Source organism: Panthera uncia (genome assembly GCF_023721935.1).
Source record: "Panthera uncia isolate 11264 chromosome B3 unlocalized genomic scaffold, Puncia_PCG_1.0 HiC_scaffold_1, whole genome shotgun sequence".
Taxonomy (NCBI): domain Eukaryota; kingdom Metazoa; phylum Chordata; class Mammalia; order Carnivora; family Felidae; genus Panthera; species Panthera uncia.
Genome location: NW_026057582.1, coordinates 65,079,683 through 65,102,660, shown reverse-complemented (window position 1 = coordinate 65,102,660; position 22,978 = coordinate 65,079,683). Strand labels below are relative to the sequence as shown.

At 34.1% G+C, this 22,978-nt stretch overlaps 1 protein-coding gene across 6 annotated transcripts in view; it reads right to left on the bottom strand.

Moving 5' to 3' along the window:
- Positions 1–22,978, bottom strand: part of STRN3 (striatin 3) — a 105,080-nt gene that overhangs the window by 34,957 nt on the left and 47,145 nt on the right. For all 6 annotated transcript variants that reach the window (XM_049612949.1, XM_049612944.1, XM_049612945.1 and 3 more), the window contains exons 2-7: positions 19,610–19,713; positions 18,905–18,978; positions 14,410–14,491; positions 11,928–12,101; positions 7,506–7,635; positions 4,900–5,041 (exon numbers count right to left, since the gene is read on the bottom strand). In XM_049612949.1, coding sequence (XP_049468906.1) covers positions 4,900–5,041; positions 7,506–7,635; positions 11,928–12,101; positions 14,410–14,491; positions 18,905–18,978; positions 19,610–19,713 — 706 coding nt within the window. The remainder of the gene's footprint in view (positions 1–4,899; positions 5,042–7,505; positions 7,636–11,927; positions 12,102–14,409; positions 14,492–18,904; positions 18,979–19,609; positions 19,714–22,978) is intronic.

The window sequence follows — 22,978 nt, the reverse complement described above, 5'->3', positions numbered from 1 at the left end:
GTATTCACAGCTCAAACTCTAAAAGCCCATCTCACAAGTTTCTATACAGTTAATACTAACAGTTAAATGGTGCTTCATTTCTATGAATCACAAATTTGAAGGTTATTATTCTTTCAATGACTAATATTCAACGGACTTATATTAGAAAACTAACATTATACAAAATAGATCACTGCATCTTTATAAAAATGTTAATAAAAATTATTCAGCCAGCATCATAAAAGCAAATGAATGAATTACATGCGAACTATTCATAAGAGTGCAAGCTGGAAAGGTCAGTGCCATTTTATTGATGAAAATACTCATGCACCTTCTGTCACACTGATTCTGCATGCACGGGATAACTATACTAATGGAGAGGCATTCTAGTCCAATATAATACATACATATAGTTCCAAAATACAATGTCTCAAATAATACATACAAAGCATTCAGAGAAGCCCACCTTGGCCCCCACCCCACCCAAATAGTTCCATATCTCATTACCTTCTTCCATTGGTCTACAACTAAGATTAGCAAAAAAAAACAAAAAAACAAAACTCAAATTCCACTGAAGAATTTTTTTAGGGCTGATTTTTTTTTAGGGTAAGATAAAAGCAGTGACAAGCATGGAAAAGTGAAAACATACATTGCTGTACATCTGCTAAAGATGAAACTTCAGCTATTTTAGCTGAATCACAACTCTGTATTTATTTTAAGTAGATACTTGTGCCTGCAAAAATTTTACTCTATGGTAATCTAGAAGAAACAGCATTAAAAAGAAGCAGAATAAACGTAAGTCTATTAGAATTCCTTTTAAGTATTATGGGCTTTTCCTTCATGTGTTTAGTTCTAAAACAGCCTCGTTATTAGGAAGTTTAACACTCTGTAAAAGAGTAACAACCAGGAATTTATATAAGCATGTCACTAAATAAAAATTATACCAAAACATATAGGCTAAGTCAATCAAGACTGACAAAATAGTAAGATTTTAGGGAAAAAACACTTGTTACATTTTTGGTAACTCATTATTTTAGCTCACAAGTCTTATAAACTGCCTGGGCCTCACTGACTTAATCCATATTCAGTGGACATTAAATAGCCTTTTTCCTCCCCTTTTATAGATTGCTATATCTAGTAAGTAAAAGAAACTCTATTTGAATGACACATACAAATTCAATTACTTACTGTACCTTGGGCCTTTCCTACTACAATTATTATCACTTTCTCCCTTATGGATATACCTATAATCTTAGGTAGTCAGTATATAAAAAGATTAATCCAAAACTTTAAGTTAATTTGCCAACTTGAATTACTTAAAAGTAGGTTGCTCGAGACTGAAATTTACACGTAAGATTATTTGTCAAATCTGCAAATTTTAATACTGTTTGTAATAATGTAGTAATACTGATTTAAACAGAAAATTCACTTTTCGTGTACTCTAATCATGAAGTTTACAGAAAACTGTGCTGTATGAGAAGTCCTTCTGTGCACTTACTGAAGACTCCAAAAAAAAAAAAAAAGTGATATGAAGAATTAATCATTTGCACTCATCTTAATGAAGCAATTAATTACTTTTAAAAATGACCACTTAAAGTAAGCCAAATGGACACATTTTAAACCTACAGAAGCAAACAAAAAAAAATCTTAAGTGGTAAGTAATTCCACAGGATCTAAAATTTTAGTAAGATAGCCAGTTTTTCAAAGACCTCTGTAGAAAAAATAAAGCTGTGAGTAACTGTAATTAAAGTAGCAAAGGGTACTGGAGTAAAAAAGCAAAAGAAAATAAACGGGTAAGCCTAAGGAAAAAAACAAGTATTACTTGCAAGATAACCTAAAGTCTAGAAAACAAAGGTTAACTCAAGGCAGTGCAACGAACAGGTTGGTGAATGCATATGTGCTCAGAAAACATCCTGAAACTTGCCTGGTAAGTAACAGCTGATTTGATATTGCTTTTAAGAAATAGTTAAGAGCAAAAAGGAAGAGGCAGCATAATCTTCTACATATTAATTCTGTTTTTTAAAAATCTAGGGGGGAAAAATACCAAGAAATGAGGTTGAATCAGTTATGGGAACTTTTTTGTTTAAAAGGAAACACAAATATGCACACACAAAAAAATGACCCATAACAACTCAAAACCACAAAAACATAAAATTCTTCTATGGTAATGCTAACTATCAAAGTAGAGGAATTATATAAATCTACTTAATGTAACATAAAAATATAACCAACTTTATGCATATATTCAATACTTTAATTATCTATTATATTTAAATATAAACATTCAGATACTAATTTTTTTTTTTTTTAGTCTATACATTTCCACAAATCACAGTTTCAAGTTGGAGGAAAAAAAAACCAAACATGCTCAAAATGCTGAGTCTCCATGAGAGAAACAGCAAATTTAGAAAGCCCACTAACATTTTTGATTAGCAGAAAAACTAAAAACTACCAAAATTAAACTCAGACTACAAATGTAGGTAAGAGAAAAAAATAGGATTTAAAAGCTCTCTTAAAAGCAGCAGTTTTACATGATAAAAGGTTTCAAAATTTGATATATCTGAGCAGATTTCTGACATACAAAGTAACATATTATCCACTGTGGGTATGTACTGGGTTATGTTTCATTAGGATACATTACTTATTAAAAACAAACCAAAAAAATACCAAAAAATTGCCTTTACCCAATAATTTAAATCTCAAAACCACCACCTTCCCATTTAAGTAAATTCAAATTTAAGCAAATGAGTTAAATAAACGTTATGTCTGTATATCCATCCTCTTTGTTTTAGAAAAACTGAATATAAAACCTGTTGAGTAGAAAAGATAAATTCAGAAACACTGCAAAGATCCTTTGACAGTTTTCATTTGTTAAGGAAAGAAACTGCCTAAACCATTTTGTTCTTTCCTTCTAAAGAACTTAAAATGTTTTAAAGATGTTTCAGTCTCATCTGTAAGGAAGAAACTTTCAGTTACTTCCATTTACACAGAGATTCAGGTCACTCAAATATTAATAGTAAAAGTAAATAACATTTTATAGTTATCATTCACTATTTAGGCCTGCTCCTCAAACTGCAAAAGTCTTTGGAAAGAAGGACCATCAACTGTAAACAATATGGTACTTCATTATTAAAGAAATAATGCCATTTTATACAAATTAAATTCCCCAAATTTTTGTATGTTTTTGACTAATAAACTTCCAGCAATTTTAGGTGAAGAAAGCAGGAATGATGATGTGCCAAGATTTAGCTATACAGATCTTCGAAAACTGATTGTTATCTTTAATGAAAATAATCTAAATATTCCTCAGTAAAACCCCAATTAAATAATGGAACATATTGACAAAATATTATGAAGCTATTAAAACTGCTGTTGCAGAAGAACAATTTATTAAGTGAAAAGTGTGGGTTATAAATCAGCACTCAGCAAAATCCTTTGTTAAATAAAGATAAATATACATATATAAATGTTAACCATGATTCTCTCTACATAGTGGCATTATAGGTAATTTTTAATTTCTTCTTCATGTGTCTGTGGGTTCTAAACCTGAAATATACATGTTATAAAATAATTATATATATATAATATAAACGTATTTATATAATTATAAAATAACCTGCGAAAAAACCCCAGTACTTTAGAAACTACTAGAAAAAAAAAAAATAGGTATCTCCAACACTTGAATGGGTTGCACAAAGAAGCTTAACAAAAACTTTAATACTTTTACCATGTCTCCTGAGCAAGGCTAATTCTTAAGAAAAGTAAACTAGAATATAGCTATTTTCAAGTAAGTACAGAAATGTATAATCAAAGACTATAAAGTAATTCTGAAGTTTTTTCTTATTTTCAACTAATGTGCCTCTTCTCTTCCCACTTAGAAGAAGAGGTAAGTGAAGGTCTGAAACAATGCTTGAGAATTATAAACAGTAAGAAAGCTAGCAACAAAATCCAGATTTTTAAGCGCTTGAAATTGTTATCTGGATAGTTAACAATTATCTTACCTATGAAATTTTATTTCTTCTATTAGCAATATTGGTTCAATATATAAATACAACATTTTTAATAACGTGTTTCCCATCACCAAAGTAGTTTTTAAGTATTTAGTGCTAATTCCTCCTGCAAATAGCTAAGCAACTTTGGTGTTTGACTGAAATATGCGTTAACGTACACAGTAACCTTTTCCAATAAAGCTCTGTAAACACAATGTGTGTTCTACCTGCCAGATAACATGCTTGTATTAAAAGCTGATTAAATGAACAACATACTGGACCTCAGGTTATTATCTTAATATAATTTTTACACTTTTATTTTACTTTCTAATGAGGTTTTCAACCCTGTATAAATAGAAATCTTTTCTTTCAGTTATGGCTGAATTATTATTAGCATTACATATCATTCCCAAAGGCTAGGCCTTAATATATGCATACTAAATATTGTATGTAATAAAGTTTAATACCTTCACTAAACCTTGTTCAACACAAAGCTATAATTAAGGATTAGTAGCTTTATTACTTTCTAGTAATAAGTCAGATAATATTATATAGGAATAACAAAAAGAGTTAAGTCTTCTTTAAACCTAGATACATTGCCAAATTAAATAATGGGAATGTTTAAAAGTATATACATGCATGGTTTTTTTTAATCTGCTAAAAAGAAAGGAACTGAATTTATTTCACCTTTAAATCAATAAGCTTCAAAAATCAAAATCTACCAAAAAGTATATATTAAACATAATTTTGTCACCAAACCTAAATAAATTGGTGCAGAACACCCTGAAATTATTCACTACCACTTCTCCTTGCTGTTGCTTAACTGCTACCATACATTCAAATACTCACATTCCACATATAATATTTAATAGCAATATATCTTTAAGGGCTAGATATTATCCCACCCCCATATTTTTTTTTATCAACTTACCCCATTCTGTGCCATCCCCTGAACTCCGTGCTTCTCCAGCTCCTTCACCATCTTCAGCAGTCACTAAAAAATCAAATTCTTTCAGTGCTTCCTCAGTATCAGGATCATCAGTTAGGTCAGCAGCTAAACCTTCATTACCTATCTGTAAATGGAACATAAGCCAAAAATTATTTTTATCCTAGATTTTAAAGGGGTCCTTTATATGTTTTTAACAGCATTAACTTTATTTTTTTAATATAATTTATTGTCAAATTGGCTAACATACAGTATGTACAGTGTGCTCTTGGTTTTGGGGGTAGATTCCCGTGATTCATCGCTTCCATACAACACCCAGTGCTCATTCCAACAAGTGCCCTCCTCAATGCCCATCACCCATTCCCCTCCCTACCCATCAACCCTCAGTTTGTTCTCTGTATTTAAGAGTCTCTTATGGTTTGCCTCCCTCCCTCTCTGTTTGTAACTACTTTTCTCCCTTACCTTCCCCCTCATGGTCTTGTTAAGTTTCTCAAATTCCACATATGAATAACACCATTAACTTTATATTTATACTCCCATTTTTAAATTACTTAAATACACAAAATTTTAGTTTTTCCATGTAGTTCACCAATCATAGATTGTACCCTATATAAATGGTTAACAGCACCATGTGAAGATTACGGTTAAGATGCGATGCAAGTAATGTATGTGGTAGTACAAAATCGTTAAAATACTAAGCAAGAATATTTAAATTCTTTAATTATAAGATTCACAATTACCCTATTTATAGACCCATGCAATCACTTATATTCTGATACACTGTGTTGAACTGATTTCACTCACTGAGAAGTGCCTACAGATTCTATTATTCACAGGGATATGGCATAGCTAAGAAGGATATTAACTGATCTTAGGTCAATAGCTGTGATAATAACAGTGCTATGCATCCCAGGGGGAAAAAAACAAACAAAACAAAAAAAGGGAAAGGATCAAAATCTCTATTCACCCATGTTACACACATGAAATGTGACAGAAACACTGAGAACTGCAATTACAGTGTGGCAACTTTTTTTGAGGAAAGCTGGCATTTTCCCCACATTACTTAATATCCCAAGGAACCAAAACTTAACCTATCCACTTTTTTTTTTTTTTTTTAACATACTTGAAGTATTCTCAGGGTGACTGGGTGGCTCAGTCAATTAAGTGTCTGACTCTTGACTTAGGCTCAGGTCTCACAGTTCAGACAGAGCCCTGTGCTGGGCTCTCTAAGTGTGAAGCCTGCTTGGGATTCTCTCTCTCTCCCTCTGCCCCTTCCCTGCTCATGCTCTCTCCCTCTCTCAAAAATAAGTAAGCATTAAAAAAATATATACTACTAAGATAATTCAAAAATGGATCGTCTAATTTGCTTATATTTATAGTTAAATCATATCACTGATCAAATAGATAATCCAGTTTCCTAGGTTACAAGCAAAAGTAAATTTTTATTAATCTTTACCAAAAAACAAGAATGTGAACACACATATTTACAATCCACAGTTTACTCCCTCATCCAGAGTGGGAGTATCCCCACTGTAACTTGAGTTAATTTACCATGTGTTTTACTGCACATGAAGAGTCAGACTTCAGCAGTGACTATTAACTGTAGCAGCAGTGGAGAGAGGGTTCCTGGTTATTTTTTTTAAAGTTTCAAACCACCAACTAGCTCTATAAAAACAGACCCTTTATGGCTAGTTAGTGAATGATACACCAAATAATAATTTCTACTACATGTGGGTAATAGTAACAGCTGACTATATATAAAACTTGCATGTGATATGATAAAATAAAAAATGATCAATCACTCTAATGTAACTTAAGACATCTTGAAAATTTCTATTCCAAATAGAACAGATTTTTTTTTTTTTCAAGGGGAGCAACATGTTCTTTTATTGATGCAAGTACGTCCAGTCACACCAACAACTGACATCCTGTGTTATGGTACAGCTTTGTACTCAGAGTTCATCTCAAAATACCAAAACATCATAAGGTGTGTATCAAATTGGGAAAATAAAGTAGCAAACATAGACACTGTATCAGGTAGGTACTAGGACTGATGACCCAGTGGAGTGCACACTGACATGTAAAGCTCCTTAATGTTGTATTCCAAATATATATTCTCAAGTTTTTAGCCTTTCTGTATCTCAAATACGTAAACAAAGTAATATGTACTACCAAGATACAATATGTACTATCTAGAACATCTGAAAAGTGCAAAAACACTGTGACAGTACAGTGTAAATAATCTTGTTCCACCCAGGGCTGAGGGCGACGTCCATATCGGATCGGGGAGCCACCCCTTCTTGAGGCCCCACCTCCACATCTCCAGGCTCTCCTAGGAAGCTTTGGGAATTTGCAACTAACTGACCCATCCTCACTTGGGCATCTCAGCTGCAGGCTCCTGGGAAGCCAGGCATACGGAGAGAAACAAGGGTGAGTAGTTCTGAATCTGCTTGTGCAGAATGAAAGCCCTGCTGTGAGGGAGAGAGAGTGAGAGCAGATAGCCCACCTCTGGCTTTTGAGGGATCAGGACTTGCCCTCCCACAGCCACAGTGTGTGTATTAGCTAATAAAAATTAAAAAATGAGTTCCTACTTTGTGTTTATTCATCCGATGTTTATCTTTTCCTTCTGGGATGCCTTCAATCATGTCATTTTCCTCTTCTTCATCACTGTCATCAGCATTTTCTAAAAAATTGAATGTCTCAAGAACATCACCAGAAGGCCTGTCAAAGGGGAAAAAGATGAATCCAGATATTCCAATGGTTAATTCTAACATTTCTTTCTGGTTCCTATTTTAAAACAGTACTTGAAAGTAGTATAGAGGGGCCCCTGGGTGGCTCAGTCAGTTAAGTGTCCAACTTTGGCTCAGATCATGATCTTACAATTCGTGAGCTTGAGCCCTGGGTTGGGCTATGCACTGACAGCTTGGACCCTGGAGCCTGCTTCAGGTTCTGTGTCTCCCTCTCTCTCTCTCTGCCCCTCCCCTGCTTGTGCTCTTTCTCATAAATTTTAAAAAAATAAAAGGAAGGAAAGTAGTATAAAGATTCAAATGATAACCTACTTATAATGTAACGCCTAAGTACTCTACCCAAGAAAAGATTGTTTTCTGGCTCAAGTAAAAGTGATTAAGTTTTTCCAATGTTTACTGTCCAAAATATTTTTGAGTAATTACTGTATCAAAATAAAATCACATAGTGATAGACACTCAAATGTGCTATTATTTCTCAAAATAAAGCCATCACAAGCAAGCAACTTAAACTTAGCATTTTTTTCTTTTTCTTTTTTTAAGTAAGCTCCATGCCCAACATGGGGTTTGAACTCACAACCCTAAGAGTCACATGCTCTACTGACTGAGCCAGCCAGGTGCCCCTAAACTTAGCATTTCTTAAAGTTTTACAACCTCTTGTAGCTTGGCCCAAATATTTGAAGACTAAAACCTGCCCAGATTTAAAGTTATGGGGTAAATCAGACATAGATATTCCAATCCATTTCACAGATATTCTTACCTAGAAAACAGGATTTTTAATATACTAAAGAAATACTTTCAAGTCTTTCAGAACCATTTGTGTACTAGGTAATAGTTGTAATTTATTTTTATCTACCTACAAACTCATTTTTTAAGCTATAATCTGAGTTCCTCTTCTATTTACAAAAGAAGTTTTTAAAAAGCTGTTTAAATGTCTAATAACACAGCAAGAGAATGGTGGAAATTTCAGCTCAACACAGCCTCTCACAATAAAAGTCTCTGTTCTTCCATTAACTACATGACTGAATTTGGCCAAGTCACTTAAACCTTTTAGCCTCAGTTTCTTTACCTGTAAACTGTTTGGGTTGAACTAGATGATCTTTGGGTACCAAAAAGAATAATCTAAAATTTGGAGTTTTTTTTTCCCCCCTCCCTGATTGTTTCTAAGGATACAATATCATTCAGACTATTTTTTTTTTTAATTTTTTTTTTTTAACGTTTATTTATTTTTGAGACAGAGAGAGACAGAGCATGAATGGGGGAGGGTCAGAGAGAGGGAGACACAGAATCTGAAACAGGCTCCAGGCTCCGAGCTGTCAGCACAGAGCCCGACGCGGGGCTCGAACTCACGGACCGTGAGATCATGACCTGAGCCGAAGTCGGCCGCTCAACCGACTGAGCCACCCAGGCGCCCCCAGACTATTTTTTAATAGCCCTTTAACATGGCATAGATTTTAACAGGTCTACTATACTCTGCCTGTTCCAGCACATTGTTTAAGGGCCTGCATAAAAACTGAATGTACTTAAGAGATGGTTTGTCCAAATACAAATTAGTAAAGACAAACAAAAAACTACCACAATAACAGAACATATACTTTTCAGCTCAACATTTACTGTAACTCTTAACATTTGGGGATTAAATGAAAGGCAAAATGATAGTTGACAAAATTGGTACATTAATAGCAGAAAAATAGAAAATAGTATATTGAAGACCTGAGAATTCTGTTTTGGACTTTGACAAACGAAGCAGTGTTGTCCCTTGGAGAGAAATTTCTGTCTCTAAAGTGAAACTCATGTTTTAGGTTTTTAGAATTGTTTTTGATCACAGCAATATATGTGCATGGCTTTATAAGACAAATAGAACACAATCCATAAAAGGAAAATGATGAATCCAACTTCCCAAAATTAAAAACTTTGTTCTTTGAAAGACACTGTTAAGAGAATTTAAAGAGAAGCCTATAGATTGAGAGAAAATATTTGCAAGTCACATATCTGATGAAGGACCTGTGTCCAGAACATATAAAGAACACTTAAAATGTTAACAGTAACAAATAAAACAATAAAAAGGGAAAATTACTCAAATAGACACTGTATCAAAAAGATACATGAATAGCATAAACTGATACTCAACATCATTAGTCTTTAGGAAAATGAAAATTACATCTACAAGGTCTGAGACTTTACTACTTGCATGCTAGTATGCTGTTTATTTTGAGATGTTTCTTTCTGGCATTCATGATGGTGGCCTTTGCTTTTTTGTTTTTCTTTGAGAGAGAGAGCGTGAGCAGGGGAGAGGGGCAGAGGAAGACAGGGACAGAGAGAAAGAGAAAGAGAGAGAGAATTGTAAGCAGGCTCCATGCTGAGCATAGGGCCTGACACAGGGCTCAATCCCACAACCCTCAGGTCAACAGGATCATGACCTGAGCCAAATCAAGAGTGGATCGCTCACCCAACTTTGTATGCATCTTTTTTAAAATTAATTTTATAGTGTAATTGGGAAGAATCCTTTCCAACTGGAAACACCCTTGGAAATACATGCTGTAACTATATTCCAGCTAATTTTCTTTTATTACTATTTTAATAATCTGTAAGATAACTTTACCTGTTCTTTCTGAAATTCCTAGTCAGATGTTGGCCCTGCTGGAGTGATCTATGAATTTTCCTACCTTTTCAGTTCCATTTCCTCTCTTCCCTTTTTTATTTTTGGGGGTGGGAGGTGATTCTTCCATCTTATCTTCCAAGTTTTACATAGAAATCATTTCTATGACACCTTTTAATTTCTATTAGCTTTAAGATGAACCTTTTAAAAACACATCCCACCAGGGTGCCTACGTGACTCAGTTGGTTAAGCGCCTGACTCTTGATTTCAGCTCAGATCATGATCTCACGGTTTGTGGGTTTGGGCCCTGCATTGGACCCCGTGTTGGCAGTGTAGAGCCTGCATGAGATTCTCTCCCCATCTCTCTCTGTCCTTCACCCACCCTCATGTGCTCTCTTGCTCTCAAAATAAGTGAATAGAATAGAATAGAACAGAATAGAAGAACATCCTATTTGTTTTGTAGATGTATTATCTTCTCTCAGTCTTTTTAGAAAAGTAATTATGGTTTTGAAACTCTTCTACTCTCTGTTTTCTGAGTTTCTTTTTTTGTTTGTTTCCTTTGGTCTCTAATTACTGTATTAAAGTCTTTCCTAAATGCTCACATTTAAAAGTGAAGCACCAAAAGGCTAGCTGTATGAACTGTGTACATGGGCATGCCTTCCCAAGCAGCTGGCTTCACTTTTGCATGATAGGACAGAGGCTCACCATTTCATTGGCAGATCCCAATTGTCAGGATCATTAGGACTATTAATGTAATAAATTTCAACATCTCCCCGGGAAGGGATATCAGACCCGCTGCCAACATACCAGATGCTGAATACTTGAAGAAAACAGGGAATCTCACTGCTTAGCTGGAGACTGAGATAATCCTCCTGTTTCCAGTTCAGGAAAATCTACCCTAAGTTGCTTTATTTCTGAAGAAATCAGAAATCACTGGTTCAACTTCACTTGAAAATATACCACCATTGGTGGAAGTGTGTTCCGTGAGCTATAGAGGATAAAAGAGGGGCACATAGCCTAATGTGGGGCTCGAACTCATGAACCATGAGATCATGACCTGAGCCAAGATCAAGAGTCGGAGGCTCAAGTGACTGCACTACCCAGGCGCCCCAGTGAGATGATGAATTTTTTTAAACTAAGATTGTGGTGATGGCTGAGTGAGTCTGAATATCCTAAAAACAAACTATATACTTTAAATGGCAGAAATGTATAGTGTGTGAATTTTATCTTAGTAAAGACATTTAATTTTAAAAAGTGTAACTGGTGATTTTCTAAGCCCAAATATAATGCAAAACCTTGTTTCTTTCACACTAGTGTGTATATAACCATTGCTATTCTAGTTACAGAGTACCAATATAATTTACTGAAAATACCCTAGCAAAATTTTAAAATCATGATGTTAAAATAGCTCAGAACTGCAAGAAATCACTCTCAAATTTAAATTTAGCACCTATTTCAGAACTATAGCCATTCTCTTGGCATCAAAACTTAAAACAGGTCAATTTTAAAAAGCATCTAAGCTAAACTTTATTTGCCCCTATTACCATGTACAAGAAAAGTCTTTAAATGTGAATTCTACCTGCTTTAAAAATTGTTACCCTAGTAGTAACAAGAAGTTAAAGAGATTCATAATTCCCATTATATAAACAGTGTGAACCTACAGATCATACCTTTTGATTTCTTGTCCTTTTTGCTTAGGAGATTCACCTCCATTCAGGATCTGTTCTAAGTTCTTTGTTTCTACCGATCCATTTGGTTCTGAACTGGATAGTCCAAGTAATGACCTTACCCGCTGAGATCGGACATCTAATATTGTATCTGTGTAACCTACTTCCTGAAGATATCTGTTAAGAGACAATTTAAAATATTAGATCCCATATATTAACACCTACAAACCTGTTAACTCAAAAATCACATCAAGCAATGACTGATCAAGGAAAAAAACCCATAATCCTGTAAAATATGATCCTCCTTTACCTCAAAATTTTCTTCTCTATACACTAGTTCCAATTCTAAGAGAACAAAGCCAATTACAAACAGAAATTTAATTAAGAAAGCATACAGGATGGCTAATGTTAATTAAGGGCCAATTATCTTGAAGCTTAAAAAACTCTAGAACCTTAAAAAACTTTAAGGAAGTGATGATATATACTATTAAAAGAAAAAAAAAAGTCCACAAAGTGGACCTCAGAATAGTAACATGCTAAGTTTAAACCTAGGTTCTTAGCCAGAGGATGATGGACGGGTTAGTTCTCCCTCTAGGATCTAAAACCTCATGGTACTGAAACTTTCTGTATATTTAATCTAGGATCCAAGGTAAGACTGAAAAAGAAAGGGACCAGATTCTGACATAAATATAGATAATGGGTCGTGAATGGTTTTGTATGATAAAGAATTTCTTCTTAAAGTATTTGACAGGCTAAGGAAGGATGCTAAACAGGAGCCTTACACAATATGCAAAAGAACAAACAATTTTTAGCTGAAAGTCAATAGCAGGGAGACTTGGTAGGACACTAACACAGCAAGAAATAAAACTGAAGAGAATAAACATGAGAAATAAAAGCAAGATACAATCGTAGAGACCTGGTGCACAAATACACATGGCAGTAGAATGAAAGAAGATACAAGAATTTTAGAAAATTTTCAGGTTTCTAGCTTGGATGGTTGGATGGTGGTTCTATTCAATGAAATGAAGAATAAAGAGTCCGGGTCTGGTTTATAGGGTATCTATCAGATAATCACGTAGTAGTGAAGAAAGTGACATTTATTAGGCACAATAATAAGAAAGGTCAAAGCTCAGAAGAGATTGGACTCAGCATCTAGATTTGGGAGTTATCAGTGTTTGATGGTATTTAAACCCATGGATTTAAATGAAGTTGCCCTGAGAAAAAACTCTAGAACAGATAGCCTGGGACACAGAAACCTAAAGGGCTAAAAGAATAAGAGAAACTCAAAAAAAATTAAAAGAAAGTACTTGAGAAATAAGGGGGGAAATGGTAGCATAGAGTTAAGAATTCAAAATACAATGGTTAATGCCTTATGTGTCCAAAAGATCAAATAGGAACAAAAAAGTTCTCTTAACTATGTCTGTGAGTAGCTTCAGTGGAGTATCACAATGGAAAACAGAGTACACAGTTGACAAATGAACATGCAAGATTACAGAGATAAACTACTCTCAGAGAAAGGAGGAGAGACAAAATATTAATCCAGGCAATAAGACTAGGCTTTTATAAGAGAAATATTGTACAACTGATTTCACTATAGCTATTGGACTCTTCTAAAAACCGCAATTCTCTTTTTGGGGGGGAACAACTGCGATCACACTCTAACCATGTGGTCTGAATGAGCAGACAAAATCTCACACAATCCAGGTAAAAGCACTTGACTCAGAGTCATTTATTTCATCAAGTTAAGCCAATTCTGATTAAAACAGACTAAAACAGTAAGATATGTCACACAATTACTTTTTTTAATGTTTTATTTATTTGTTTTGAGAGAGAAAGAGAGAAAGCACGAGCAGGGGATGGGCAGACAGAGAAGGAGAGAGAGAATCCTAAGCAATGCCAGCACACAGCCCAATGTGGGGCTCAGTCCCACAAGCCGTGAGATCATGACCTGAGCTGAGATCAAGAGTCAGATGCTCAATAGACTGAGCCACCCAGGTTCCCCGCCACAGAATTACTTCTAATAATACAGCAAAGAATTTAATTATCAAAAAGCTTCCTCAAAAATTCAAGTAAAAGTAGGATTTAGCAAGCCACTTATGAAAGGTTTCAGGTTACCAGCTAAATTCCTTCTATAAACCAGTCACAGTCCCAATTAAAACCAAGTACATGAATTCTGCAATAACAGGAATGGGAGTATCTACAAGTATGAACTCTGTATTGTTTTTCTTCTGGCCTTCCAGCCATCCAGCTTTTATGACATTCTACACGACAAATAGAAAACAACATCATCCTGAGCAGTGTCCAAAGGAACATTCATAGGATACCAACTTTAAAAAGATCCAATAGTCAAAAGAAACAAGAAAGCAATAAAAACTATACACACTGTCCTAGTATCATCAAATAATTTTTTACTTGCAAAGTTACTGAACATAAGCATTCGCATACCTAGATCCTTAAAGAAAGCTGAAAATGAACTATTACTTACTGTCTTAACAGTTGTCTGCCTTGCTTCCACGTTAACTGGCTATTCTGAGGTGCTGTGGGAGCTTCTGTGTCTTTGGTTTCTTCTAAAAATTAACACATACACAAAAGAGACAATTTCACACACAGCATTTCCACTCTTGAAAATATTGCCAAAGTTCTCTCAGGGATAAATTCCCATAAAAAAATAACTGAATGTTTTATAAATGATAGAAGTAAATTAACAACTATTGAGTATTTACAGTCATTTTAAATGTGTTTATCCCAATAAACAAAACACTCAGGTACAACCTGCCTTGTTTTAAAACTGGGAAACCTAAGAGTACATTAACTATTCTACAAGGGATTCAAAAACCAAAAACTCAGGCTATGAAATGATTTCATTTCAGTGATTTCAATATTTATCGAAAAAAAAATTGTTTTAACTATCAGAATTCTGCTGGGTTGATGGGTTCAAAATTAAAAAGCTACGTTTAATATTTACTTAAGCTATTCAAAATCAACACTGTTAAATCTAGTATATATAAAACTATTCAATGACTTAATTTTGAGTCTATCAGGAAACTTTAAATCTTACTCGTAACACTTTATATAATTAATTTCATTGTTAGAACTAAAACCAGAAAATAGTTTCTACTATATGTAAAAGATCATATTTTATTCTCAAATGAGTATATGTACTAAGAGTTTAATAAATACTGTAATCTGAGGTGAGTTAAGCTCTCAATAAGTATCCCTAGTGAGAAATTTACAAATACTTATCAGCACTAATGATACTAAAGAAATATTTTCCTAAAAATTCCCATTATGAAAATAAGATAATGCAGACAACAGAGGATCAAAGAAGATCAGCCCTCACAATGAATGCTGAGAACCTTTAGCATGGCTCACAGTTGTCAGGTTCTTAGACTCCTCAGAGTCATAAAAAGAAAAACTTACTGGTAGTTAATTCAAATATTCCCTGCCTTACTTCTCTAACTGTAACAATTCCATTATTTACACCTTCTCATTCCTCCCCTGAACAGAGAGAACGTCTAAGATTTCTAGAAATAATTATTTCATCTTAATAGCTCCTTTGTTTACATATTTCATCTATTTATACAATTTTGTTTGCTGTTAAATCATGTATAATACATAGTCACTGGAGAAAAAAAATACATTCTTTAAGTTTATTTATTTTGAGAGAGAGAGACACAGCATAAGCGGGGAAGGGGCAGAGAAAGAAGGAGAGAGAGAATATCCCACAGGTCAGCAATGTCAACTAGAGCCTGATGCGGACCTCGAACCCATGAACTGTGAGATCATGACCTGAGCAGAAACCAAGAGTCAGATCCTTAACTTACTGAGCTATCCAGGTGCTCCAAAAAAATACATTTGTAAAAAGAAATACAACGCCCCAAATCCTATCATTAAAATTGTTAGTGCTTGAGACTTTATCATTCCTATTTTTCATCTCAAAATACATACATAAACTTCTCCTTTCCTTAAAAATGGGGCGAGGCACCAATGTGTATACTGTCCTATAAAGCTGCTTTTGACACCTAACATATTTGAACATTCTCTTGATGTCAATGAACACAGATTAATATTACATAAAATGATCACACAGTATTCCACAGAAAGTATATGCCTATTTAATTTAACCAGTCCACTAATGTCGACATTAGTTTCTACCTTCCATTATGATAAATAATTTTTCTATAGATATCCTTGAAGTACACCAAAAGCATATATACAGCTCAAAGAATTTTTTAACACATCAATGTAATCAGTTCCTAGATGAATAAACAAAACATTATTAGTGTCCCAAAAGCTTTCCTTGTACCTTCCTGCAGTCACTAGACAGTTCTATAAGAGTATCAACACTATCCTGATTTATAAAAATTAGATTAATTTTTAAATTTGATACACATGAGATCATTTATATCATTTTTCAGTGTTATGTTACCTGTCCATGTTGTCAGGTGTAGTTACAGCTTTTTCACTTTTGTTGCTAAATAGCATTCCATTATGCTAAAATCATACATTACATGTATCCATTCTAATACCGCAGGTCATTCAAGCTGTTTCCAGATTTTTACAAGACTATAAGCATTCTTATACAAGCCTTATGATGAGCACACGTATGCATTTTAAGAAGTAGAGTATGTAGACTGGAATTACTGGGCTTCAGAGCATGCCGCTGCTATGTTCCCTTTAGTCTTATTGGCAAACTACTTTCAGAGCAGTTCTATCAATCTGCAATCCTAACACCAGTAGATTTGGTTGTTCTATATCCTCATTTAGACTTGACCTTTTTTTTTGGTCTTTTCCATCTTAATTTAGCCATTCTGATAGGTGTCTAATTGTATGTACTGCACTTTGGTTGTATTTCCTCAATAACAAATAACATTGAGCATCATTTCATACACTTATTGGTCACTTAGATATCTTCTCTTATGGGTTGCTTTTTCTTTTGCCTATTTTCCTACTGTTATAGATTTTTCCCCCCTAAATACACAAAAAAGCTCTTTACATATTTAGATACAACCCCTTTTATAGGGTTAGGTTTAGGCCATATATATACGTATTACTGAGACATAGGTATAAAAACGTGTATCATACTTCTGTCAAGACAATATTTTATATTTTGATTTATGTTTGGGTATATAAAAGGCAACACTAATTTGTTTAATGGTTATCTCGATCTATACTTTGAAGTCATTTTAACCAATTTTGTTTGTATGTTATATATTGTCCATCACTTCACTGCTCCCCACCCCCACACTAAACACTGTGAATAGTTTTTCTACATCAATAAAGAAAATCTACTCTACTAAATATTGCTTCCCATAAATAAAACACCTGAATGTCATTTTATTCCTCATTTTCAGGAAGTTTTAAAACTTAAAACTTAAGTTTATACAGATAAAAACAAGTCTGTTTTTAGCAGGCAGCAGACACTTATCTGCTAATGATTTGTTCTACACACACTATTGCACTGAAACCAGCTAGCCAATTCTGACTGGCTCCAGGAACAATGTGGCTGCAACTAGCCTCCTTCCTCACATTTACGCAGACCAAGTTAGGGGGACAGCCCTTGAGTCAGAAAGTGAATACTTATTTTCTCAATATTCTAGCCATATTAGAAAGAAAAAGATTCAAATAAAAGCTCCAGATTCATTAACTTCTATGAAGCCACCCCACTCCCTCTAACTGCAGTAAGACTACTGTAGTCAACACGGCCCAAAATATATAGACCTTCCATCTTTTTATTTTTTATTGTTGCTTTTCCAAGGATGAGGCCATAATATTATTCCCTACTGTCAAAGTGAACCTTCACCATCACTGAAAAGCTAGATCAAAGGAAACCCATGCTGCTGATATGTTGGTCTCTTTATTTTAAAATATAGATACCAACAACCTGAAGATATAATAAATGATAAAACCGGTAAATGTAAAAAATTAAATTGTGTATGAAGTGTTTCTGCCAAGTTCTAAGTACTTAAATATTAAGTATTTAATATTAACATTAAACTAAAAACCAATTAATTTTTTAAAATTTACTCTGCCACCTAACAAAAAAAACCAACCTCCATATCTAAGTTTTATCTTCCTTACCATATATGCTTTAACTTTATTAGATATGGTACAACTTTATTATGAAAGAAGAAAAACTGCATATCCAAATAAAGATACACTTTTTTCTTATCTTAGTAACCACCATCCAAGACCAGCATAGAATTCAATTTGAATGCACCATCAAAATGTATATGAGTTCTAAATATACCTGAGAAATAAGAAACTGATAACATTCCCAATATGCATAGCATAAATCAAAGAATTCCTTATTCATTTCTAGATGTTTAGACTACCCACATTGTAATCATGTAGAACCCTAAAATTAATGTTAAACTGTTAGCTTTTTCCTATATCCAGCCATCTCTTCCAAGCATAATTGTTCATCAGATACTACTCTCACACTCATTATCTATTTAGTTTAGTGTAAAATGCAAGATTTGGTACAGAGCAAGATGAAATGGAGAAGATTCTTTTCCTTCTCTTATTTGGCTGCCTATGAGGTTTCCAAATTCAGTCAAATTTCCTATTTTCAGAATTAAACTATGGTAATCACAGCTTCTCCAGATAAAAAGAACTTTGTAATAATAAAAAAGTAAACTTTTATAGAACGGGACAAGAATTATCTACAAGGGTAGAATTATTTCATTACCTTTCACTTCTGATACCAAAATGCACTCACAATTTTACATACATTTCAACACAAGGAAAAAAGGATAAATAACCTCAGGATTTAGATATAGATACAACTATTTACTTTTATTCATTTATTATTTTCCCCAAAATATTAGGCATTATTACAGTGGTCCACCATCTAACTAACCAATGCTATCGAAGCAAAATGAGGGTGAAGAAAACATGTCTGTTACAGAAAAATGAGCTTAAACCAATTTTTTTCTTGAACTGGGTCAGGAGAAGGTTAACAGAAGAATCCACTTTACCTGATTCAAAGGTTGGCATTTTCAAATCACCTTGGTTCAGTTCTGTGCCATATTTTAATTTGTGATATTTTGCCCTGAAAATTTAACAACAAATTGTTGAAAGAAAAAAATGTTTTCCTTTTCTACACAGTTAAGTAAATACTAGTATATATTTCTCTGAGAACACGAAACATAATATGAATACCTGTTTTTTAAGGTTTACGGAAATTAGAGAAAAAAGTGTACTGCTATATAAGAAAAAAAATGTAAATGTAAAAAATGAAGACAAATTTTTTCCTTATCTTTAAAGAAAAATAAAATTCCAAAACTTAGAATCTATAACAAAAGACATAATTTCAATTATAAATTTTTTTTCTAATGTTTCTATATTTTTGAAGGAGAGTGAGACAGAGAGAGAGGGAGACACAGAATCTGAAGCAGGCTCCAGGCTCTGAGCTGTCAGCACAGAGCCTAATGTGGGGTTTGAACTCACAAACTGTGAAATCATGACCTGAGCTGAAGTAGGACACTTAACCGACTGAGCCACCCACTATTCAATTTTACAGATTTAAATCTTTTCTATTCCCTTATAAGAATCAAATCCAAGTATCATCTTGTATTTGGGTCAGGGTTTCATACTTTCAAAGTATTTTCAAATACAATGCACACTGGTATAAAAGAGAATACTGTTCTATTTTGTATTATAAGAAAACGAGGCACACATACCTTTCTTGTTTTAATGCATACTCTAACATCTTTATTCTTCTTACTAAATCCTTCTTCAAGTTTTCTTGTCCTTTTCTTTCTCCTTGCAAAAATGCTATCCGGGCCTAAAAATATAACAGGTTCATTTATTTTCATTTTTTTCCCAATGATACATTAAAAAAAAAAACAAAACAATAAATAGTAACTTGTTCATGATGGCAAGTTTTAAAATTGATAGAGGCAGTCAACCAAACTTTGTTAGTAATACAATTACTTTAAAAATCAATGACTATAAATCAGCTATTTGCTTAATCTTAAGGTCTCTAATGTTAACACTTTTTACATAATCATAAAAGGAAATTTTATACATAAAAACTGAACCTACTTCCTAACATACAAGTCACAAAAAACTAAAAAATACTATTCTCTTCATGGACACGAGACACAAAAACTTCCATGCTGTTCTGCTATCTTGGCTCCTCCCCAAATTATTATTTTTTTAAGTAAATATTTTCCCCCAAATGAGATGTTTGTTTCAAAAGACAGTAACATTACTTCAAAACCATTTTGCGTTCACAAAATACTTAAAAAATGTGTAATCTTTTCTATTCTACCCACCTACTCCAAATTGTTTCAATTCTTGAAACAGTAATACTAGAGTACTGCAAGTAGTTTAAGTAAAGCCACTGTATGTTCAAAGAACTCATTACTTTCTGTTACCATTTTTCTACTACGAGAGGGATTATTTTCTTTTCAATTGCCTTATTTTCTGTGAGAGGCAGCTTTAAAGAGCCTGGCATCTGTATGGAGACATTTGCCATTATGTACATAATTACAATAAAACTAACTTCCACAAGGGGGAGAATGCCCTTGCTGAGATGACCCATAGATGTATTTATTAAGAAAAAGTAAAGCTACTATTAGTAAGCTAAATTATAATTTATTTTTTAAAATTTCAGTGAACATGAAATCAAAACAAATGAATTCAGCTAGATGATTTAACCCAGTAAGTTGGATCTGTTTTTCTATGATAGAAATACACTGGCCAGCAGACCAGCTAAATCAAATTGATTAATAAGAACATGTAAGTATTTAAATGTCCACTGCTATCAAAACAAGCTCTTCTCTATTACCCTTAAAAAAAATAATAAAAAAATAAAAGAATCATCTGCAACTCCTTAACACTTGTGAAGTTAGACAGCTACATAACACTTCCAAATATAAATTTCAAAACAAAAATAAAACATCAGGAGGAATGGTAACTATTCAGAACCTAAGAGTCTAAGCTGCTAAAGAAAAAAGTAGCACTTAAGCAAATGTAAAAGGTCAGTTTCACCACACAGCTTCAAGAAACTCTGATTAAGTTTTTTGCCTTAACTCTCTTTTTTTCACAACAGTAAGGGCAGTCACCATCCAACGTCAACATACAACACCATTACAATATTACTGACTATATTCTCTATACTGGACTTTTCATTCCCCTAACTTATCAATTCTGTAACTGCAAATTGCACCTGTTAAACCACTTCACCTATTTTGCCCATCGCTCTAACCTCCTCCCCTGTGGTGACCACCACTTAATTCTCTGTATTTATGACTGTTCAATTTACTATGTTCTTTAGATTCCACATAAAAGTAAAGCATATCATATTTGTCTTTCCCTGGCTTATTTCACTTAGCATAAAACCTTCTAGATGCAAATCATGTTGTCACAAATGACAAGATCTCATTCTTTTTGTGGCTGAGTAATATTCCATTGTGTAATATGCCATCTTCTTTACTTGTTCAACTATCAATGGACACTTAGGTTGCTTCATATCTTGGCTATTGAAAATAATGCTGCAATAAACACAGGGGTGCACGTATCTTTTTCCAATTAGTGTTTCTATTTTCTGTGGATAAATACCCACTAATGGAATTACTGGATTATATGGTATTTCTATTCTTAATTTTTTTATTAAAGAAAATAATCTTTTTTGAGAAAGAGAGACAGAGTACAAGCAGAGGAAGAATAGAGAAAGAGACAAAGAATCTGAAGCTGGCTCCGGGCTCTGAGCTGTCAGCACAGGGCCTGACATGGGGCTGGAACTCAAAAACCACGAGTTCATGACCTGAGCCGAAGTCAGAAGCTTAACCAACTGAGCCACCCAGGCGCTCCTCTATTTTTCATTTTTTGAGGAATCTCCAGCTTGTTCCCCACAGTGGTTACAGCAATTTACACATTCCCACCCATGATGCACAAGGGTTCTCTTTTCTCTACATTCTCACCAATACCTGTTAATTTTTGTCTTTTTGATATTAGCCGTCCTGATAGGTCTAAGGCAACAGGTCTCTGTGGTTTTGTTATGTATTTCCCTGATGGTTAGGGATGTGAGCATTTTTTCATGTGTCTCTTGTCCATCCAAATATCTTCTTTGGAAAAATGTCTATTTAGGTCCTCTGCACATATGTAAACCAGATTGCTGTTATTTTTTAATATTTTGTCTTTTATTTTTTTGAGAGAGACAGAGAAAGAATGCAAGCTGGGTAAGGGCAAAGAGAGAAAAGGAAAGAGAATTACAAGCAGGCTCCACATTGTCAGTGCAGAGACCAATGTGGGGCTTGAACTCAATGAACTGTGAGATCATGACCTGAGCCAAAATCAAGGGTTGGAAGCTTAACCAACTGAGCCAACCAGGTACTCCCAGATTGCCATATATATATATATTTTTTTTTGGTGTTCAGTTATATAAATTTTTACATATTTTGGATATTAACCCTTTATCAAATATATCATTTGCAAATATCTCCTCCCATTCAGTAGGATAGAGAGTGAGTGAGCGAGTGAGCAAGTGAGCAGAGGAGGTGTGGAATAGAGGGGAGGATCTGAAGCAGCCTCTGTGCTGACAGTAGACAGCCCGATGCAGGGCTTGAACCCATGAACCATGAGATCATGACCTGAGCTGAAGTCAGACACTTAACTAAGCCACCCAGGCACCCCCAGATAGCTCTTCATTTTGTTGATGGTATCCTTCGCTGTGCAAAGCCTTATTTTGGTGTAGGCCCAATAGTTTATTTTTGCTTTTGTTTCCCTTGCCTGAGAGTACATATTTATTAGTAAATTGCTGCTAAGGGTGACGTCTACGACATTACTGCCTATGTTTTCTTCCATGAATTTTATGGTTTCAGGTCTCATGTTTAGGTCCTTAATCCATGTGAAATTTATTTTGTGGACCGTGTAAGAAATTGGTCTCCTTTCATTCTTTTGCATGTAGCTGTCTGGTTTTCCCAACACCATTTACTGAAGAGACTATCTTCCTCATTGTGTACTCTTCCCTCCTTTACCATAATTAACCATGTAAGTATGGACTTATTTCTGGGTTCTCTATCCTGTTCCATTGATCCATGTGA